General features: G+C 35.6%; 1 protein-coding gene and 1 long non-coding RNA gene across 2 annotated transcripts in view; one reads left to right on the top strand and one right to left on the bottom strand.

Moving 5' to 3' along the window:
- LOC137630990 (uncharacterized) overlaps window positions 1–7,500 on the top strand; it is a 326,533-nt gene that overhangs the window by 88,476 nt on the left and 230,557 nt on the right. The window lies entirely within an intron of this gene.
- LOC137630984 (uncharacterized) lies at window positions 4,339–7,063 on the bottom strand. The gene is made up of 2 exons (XM_068362515.1): window positions 6,920–7,063; window positions 4,339–5,373 (listed from the first exon to the last, which is right to left on the bottom strand). Exons 1-2 carry the CDS (start codon window positions 6,929–6,931, stop codon window positions 4,498–4,500), a joined length of 888 nt encoding a protein of 295 aa, XP_068218616.1. The 5' UTR covers window positions 6,932–7,063; the 3' UTR covers window positions 4,339–4,497.

Here is a 7,500-nt window from a genome sequence, read left to right as displayed (position 1 = left end):
AACAACATTAAGATATATATTTCCTATATAGACTATGAAAACTTAGAAATCAAGGGGAGGAGAAACTAGACAGAATAGTGTGCCTGAGTGTACCCTCAAGCAAGAGAACTCTAACCCAAGACAGTGAAAAACCATGGTACAGAGGCTGTGGCCATACCCAAGACTAGAGAACATGAGAGCTACTTACCATAGCTAATGAAAAAAACGTGACATTAATTGGTTACGCATTCCTGCACAATGCAAGTAACTGTTTTCATCCATTACGAAAGCAGATTAGTAGTAAGAGTAAAGAGAAATTATAATAACTGCAGAATTTGAGAAGTCTACTGTATACGGGGTAGTGCCATAGCCTTTGTATCATGGCCTTCCACTGTCCTGGTTTAGAGTTTTCTTGCTTGAGGGTACACTCGGGCACACTATATTATCTTATTTTTCTTCTTGTTTTTTTTTTTATGAGAAGGATCTAACTTAATGTTCTTACTGTTCTTGAAATATTTTATTTTGTTTATTCATCTTTTGTACTTGATTATTTCCTTGTCTCCTTTCCTTACTAGGTTATTTTTCCCTGTTGGAGCCCTTGGGCTTATAACATCTTACTTGTCCAACTTTGGTATTTCCTAGCTTGTAATAATAATAATAATAATAATAATAATAATAATAATAATAATAATAGTTTACTGTAGTCTCTGATTTCGCAACTACTGTCATTGGTATTTCCGCCTGTTCTGATGAACGGATAAAAAGAAAAACAATAAAAAGACCGAGGAAATATTTACAAAGTAATGATGATAAATGAAAGAATAATGCCGAGATTCCTGACATGTAACTCTTATTTATTTGAAAGGCTGCGCATGAATAGCAGAGGCAAGGGACAGACACGTCACCCTAGCCAAAGCTAGAATCAGGGAATACCAGGCAATGACTGCTGATGACTCAACAAGTAAACCTATAGGCTCCCCCAAAACCCCCATCATTAAGGATGGTTAGGTTATAGACATTACGAGAAGAAACTATCTAGCTTGAGCGCTACTCCAACTCCAGCCCGACAGAACGCTAGACAGGGACGTTTATCATAGGCCATCACAACCTTAAATTGGACGATAAATCGGTGTGTCTGATGTTACATAAGCTTAGACATTCATCATATTTGTTATGTTACCACCCAGCCGCTGTGGCCTTATTCACCCTTCACCCCCCCCCCCCCTCACGGGGCAGGCAACCAGGGAGGGATAAAATCCTTTTATCCTTCCGTGTTTGGGTGATTGGTCCAAAGATGATTCAGTAACGCGATGAAGAGGGAGGCCACGGCATTGAAGGTAACGATTACAGTCGATGATAAACATATGCAAGATGGCAAGGCTGTGATGTTTGGTTAGCGATGTTCTGAAAGGTTACTTGGTGTCAGGGTTTAAACTTGAACGCGTAGCTATTACCTTAGATGCTGCACATTTTAGCTTAGATTACCTTAAAAATTTCCAAAATTCCTTGACTTTTAAGCATGGTAAGCAGCTCTTCTAGGAGAAGGACACTTCAAAATCAAACCATTGTTCTCTAGTCATGGGTAGTGCCATAGCCTTTGTACCATGGTCTTCCACTACCTTAGGTTAGAGTTTTCTTGCTTGAGGGTACACTCAACCACACTATTCTATCTTATTTCTCTTCCTCTTGTTTTGTTGAAGTTTTTATAGTTAATATAGGAGATATTTATTTTAATGTCTTTACTCTTCTTAAAATATTCTAATTTCCTCTTTTACTTTCCTCATTGGGCTATTTTCTTTGTTAGAACCTCTGGGCTTTTAGCATCCTGCTGAGCAAGTAATAATAATAAGGTCGTAATACCGAAATTACCGTAAAAATTGATAGCTTAGCTAGTAATAATGATAATAATAATGATAATAATAATAATAATATATTTCGGTAGTAGACCCTCTTTCAGGCAAGTTTTGTTGAAAATAATGGAGTATAAGATCAATGCAACTGATGCAGCCATTATTTTCACCAAAATAGTAATAATAATAATAATAATAATAATAATAATACTGTAGGAGTATTTAGCAGAGCAACGCAACCTCTTGCATAAGATTTGGGTTATTTTAAGTCCGATAACATAATCACATGATCTTTATTGCCTAATCAGCGGAAATTAAGCTGAGTAGTCATATCATAAATATCATTCGACTCTAATTCGAGCACCTTGTCCCACCTGAAGAATAATGTCTAAACACTGCTAACGAAATTATTTTTATGTAAGTTTTGGCCTATAATATGGTTTACATATAAGGAGGAATGAGTAATGATAAATTATTATTCATTAGAATCTCTCTCTCTCTCTCTCTCTCTCTCTCTCTCTCTCTCTCTCTCTCTCTCTCTCTCTCTCGTATTCGTTTGTGCAGATTAGTTTATTGAGGATTTCATTTGGAAATAAGATCTGTTCGTATAGACTTGTACCTACCTTCTATTACTGTATAGCACCTTGCGCACACTCATGTACATACTGTATATACATATATATATATATGTGTATATATGTATGTATGTATGTGTGTGTGTATATATATATATATATATCATCTGTTGCTAGTTCACTGCAGGACAAAGGCCTTAGACATAATTTTATCTTTCAACAAGTGCCTGTTTATAATCTATCTCTTCTATTTTATACCCGCAAATTTTCTTAGCTCGTCAATTCATCGTCTTATCTTCCTTCTCCTGCTTCGTTTGTCATCTCTAAAGGCCCAATCTGTTAATATTCTTGTTCATCTAATATCTGTCATTCTCAATATATGTCCTGCCCATGTTCATTTCTTTTTCAACAGTATATACATTGAGGGGGGCAAGCCAGCCTCAACTTGGTGCCGGTCCCAAGCCCGGGTAAATGGGGAGGGTTGGCGGTAGGAAGGGATACATCCATGAAAAATTAGCCAAAACCAATATGACCAGAGGAAATTGTGAGATTAGAATTAATGCTAGGGTATATATATGATGAAGTGTGGGACAGAGGTAGATGGAGAACGCTGTCCAGAAACATCGACCCCACATAATGTGGGAAAAGATGCAGACAAAGAAGAATATATACTCGACATACAAATTCTAGATGTCCGACAATAAGCTATGTACCATTTGCCACTAACCAAGCAAGGGCATTAACATCATAAATCTAATGACTGGGATATTGGCATATTATTCTAAAACCCCATCAACTCCGTGCGATCATTAAATTATTTTTATTGCCAAATATTGAGTCGTCTTCATGAACCTTCTGTTTGTTTTTATTTACTTCATAACACACACACATATATATATATATATATATATATATATATATATATATGCATATATATATAATGTATATATAATGTATATATATATATATATATATATATATATATATATATATATATATATATTGATGTGTGTGTATATAATTTATATATATATTTATATATATACATACATATATTTATTTATATATATATATATATATATATATATATATATATATATATATATATATATATATATATATATAAACTAAAATTTATCAATGATTAGAAAAGCTCATGTGTAAACTGTCGTACAACAGAAATGGTGTATTGAAATAAATAGCTCCAGTTTCCCGTCCTTTTGTCTATATTTAATTTTACGTTTTAATTCACAATTTTGAAAGCCTTATTTCGTGTCTATTGCTAAATTATGTAGACCAAGATTTCCGTATGATTCCGTTAAGTAGATTTTTATTCAGTTAATGTACTTTGACTAACGCATAAACGCTGAATATAATGTGTATGTATATATGTATGTGTATATATATATATATATATATATATATATATATGTTTATGTGTGTGTATATATATGATTATATACGTATCTATGTATATAAATATATATTATATACATGTCTGTGTATATATATATATATATATATATATATATATATATATATATATATATATATATATATATATATATATATATATATATATATATGTGTGTGTGTGTGTGTGTGCATGCAATTAGTGTACATGTATAATGTATGTTAGCAATTTTGACATGCTCAAGATGAGTTTTCTATATGCAGTAAGTGTTTGAAAAGTCTGATTTCATAAATTTCTTCAGAATAGTGTTTTCATTCTCATTCCAACATTTAAGTGACACTTGGCAGTGGCTCGAGTTATTTTTATAGTGAGCATTGTCCATATTTAAGCAAATGGCCCAATGATAATATAAGTATATACTGTACATGCAAATGTATAAATATATAAGTAAATATTTTATTCTTAGAATCGTAATAAACCTAATTATTGATACGCTCAAGGGATAGTAAAATAAATGATATGTTTTTCGAATGAGAAATGCTTAATACATTTATTCATGTTGATAGTATATACATGAAAGAATTAATACAAGAGGGGTATCACCAAGTGAATTCATAGAGTATGGACTAATATATCAGAATAAAGGTGCAGGATATTTCGAAATGTGCCGTCAACCGTTTTAGAACTGAATATTTTCTCCATTAGAAAGAACAGCTCCAGAGGGACCAGCGCTCACAATTGTGGCACCGTGTGGAAGCTGGAACTGTCTTCCGGCGCTGCTGACGATTCCAGAACTTCCATAACGGTGGCCGTATTGGTCCACGTCTCTCTTTGACCGGAGCTGCACCTGGGTGCCGTCAGATAGCAGGAGACCGGAGGGTCCCTCGAGAATGATTTCCACTCCGGCCCTCTTGAACTGCACGGGAGTGCCATCCCTGGTAATGAGTCCAGAATCGCCAATGAGGTGTCTCTTGGTCCTGCGGATGTTCAGGTTCTCATCCAGTTGCCAGTTCCTGCCGTCCTTGGTGACGACACCGGAGGGTCCAAAGAGCACGATGTTGTCGATGTCAGCTGGAGAGAAGGCTTCGATAGTACCGTCGGTCCTCACTACTCCAGAGTAGCCGATGCTGCCCTTGGCGTTGACGTAGCCGACGTTTCTCTTGGTCCTGCGGATGTTCAGGTTCTCATCCAGTTGCCAGTTCCTGCCGTCCTTGGTGACGACACCGGAGGGTCCAAAGAGCACGATGTTGTCTATGTCAGCTGGAGAGAAGGCTTCGATAGTACCGTCGGTCCTCACTACTCCGGAGTAGCCGATGCTGCCCTTGGCGTTGACGTAGCCGACATTTCTCTTGGCTCTGGTATGGTCAGGGAGTCGTTGCAGGTTGTTTCCATCCCTGGTCACAACGCCAGAGGGTCCTACGAGGATGATGTTATCCGCTTCCTCGCGAGTGAATTGCACACCGGTTCCGTCGGGTCTGATGTGTCCTGAGGGACCCATGAGGCCTGTGTAGAATGTTGAGGCACTGGCCCCTGCTACCAGGGCACATAGTAAGACCTGTGATAGGAACAGGAAAACATTATCAAAATGATTATAACGGTAATGGTAATTTATGAACTATGATCTCCAATACAAGGTCTTTAGAATTAGAGTGTAGTGAAATATTGATAAAAAGCAAATCAGACAATGGCTATGGTAAGTAGAATTTGGAAATCAAATCGCCTGAAATTACATATAAAAATTAGACTATATATCAGTTTAGGGAGATCGGTGTTACTCTATGGACATGAGTCATGGTATGACAATGAAACAATCTTCAATAGATTTAGTAGATTTGAGAACAAAGACCTAAGAAGGATATTGGGAGATGAATGGCAGGACAGGATTAGAAATGAAACTATGAAAGATTACTCTAGTGCCATATGTTGATGGGATCATGCTGAGGGGTAGATGGAGATGGTTTGGGTATGCTCTTCGCACTCTCTTAGAGAGGCTAGTTCACCAAACGTTCAGCTGGACTCCACAAGGCACTAGAAGAGTTGGAAGACTCAGACCTACATGGCTGAGGACTATGAAGCGCGAATTAGGAGATGATGAATGGAGAAGTATTGAATTAAAAGGTCAAGATAGAGACGACTGGCGAAATCTAATTGAGGCTCTTTGCGTCAATAGGCGTAGGAGAAGATGATTATGATGATGAATGGTAAAAAACCCTGGCTAAGAATAGAATATTGAAGGATTTGTGTTAAGGGGAAAATTTGATTTGATATGTTTTATCTTCATTAAATTATATTGCTAAGGGACTCAATGGGTTCAGTCATATTATATAAAAAATATATACCTCATCAAATGGAAACATTGGACTCAAATTATATTTCAAAATTTGCAAGATACTTTACCTTCTTTGAGATTTATATTACTATTTATATTACAATAAAGAGAACCTAAATTTTTTCCCTTGTAAATATTCTATTAAGATTTTCATTCAAGATTTATGACGTGCTTGATGATATCCTTCCAAACTTTCCGAGAAAAAGTTTGAATTTGCTTTCAAATTAATGTAAGCTGTAGAATCTTCAACATGCAACCTACCAACATTTCGATAAACTTGAGCGTACCATTAATCACGTTACCTATTTAATAATTTGAGATTTGAGTCTGCCAACGGATAGAGAAACTTCAAACTACTAATAGCCAGGAAATTCCTATTTTTACAGTAATAGACAAATTCTATTCCTACCATTTATTGAAGATTGGAGAATCACTAGTTCGCCAATAAACCAAGAATGTTCGATAGAAAACAGTAGATTTTTTAACGTTGCAATACCCTTCAACCTACCAAATATTGGAAGAACATTAGCCTCTAAAGGTAAACAAATATCTATTTTTAAAAATACTGTCCAATTTCCCCCCTACCAAGACTTTGAAAATCTCTAACATTTCGACCTCCAGTATTTGGAGAATCTTAAACCAAAAAGATATTAGAGTATAAGCTCAAGAACATAAAAGGAATAATCTACTTGAAAAGAGTTGAAAAATCTTCAACTCCCTAATAGCCAGCAATTCTTCAAACTACGAATTCCAAGAGAACCTTTTAACATACCAAGCTGTTCATGATGAATCTTCTGGCTCGTGGCTTCTGAACTCCTTTGAAGCAAAAGGCTACTGAAGACCAAATGGCTTGCTTGGGGATGGTCTAGCGCCCTTTTATATGAACGCAGGAAATCCACACCCTCTTTTACACATCTTCCAGAGACCCGTTATGATCAGAGCCGCACCTTTGTAGATATTCTCCTTTTTATTTTATTTCCTGTTATCCGAAAGATGAAACTATACCATTTGTTTTTATTCTTAAATTTAATACTTGTGTAATATTACGTAGATCAATCTTAATAATATTTTATATACAAATTTATTTAAGAAAGACATAGATAAAGAAGGGAAATAATGGAAATCAAATGCCAAAAGATATTCGTCCAAATAAATCTGCTCCAGTTTTATCAAGGACACCGTGGTGCCATGTTTGGTCTTTTGGTTTTTTATCCTGATTTTCTACTTTTTTTTTCCTTTTTACTTTGTGGCCAAAGAGAATCAACCGGTCCTTCTACACTGTTCGAAGAGTCTTAGCCATATCCTCTGTACCATTGGTCAATTATTATTATTATTATTATTATTATTATTATT

This window comes from Palaemon carinicauda, chromosome 39 (assembly GCF_036898095.1).
Source record: "Palaemon carinicauda isolate YSFRI2023 chromosome 39, ASM3689809v2, whole genome shotgun sequence".
Taxonomy (NCBI): domain Eukaryota; kingdom Metazoa; phylum Arthropoda; class Malacostraca; order Decapoda; family Palaemonidae; genus Palaemon; species Palaemon carinicauda.
This window is presented reverse-complemented; position numbering and strand designations above follow the sequence as displayed.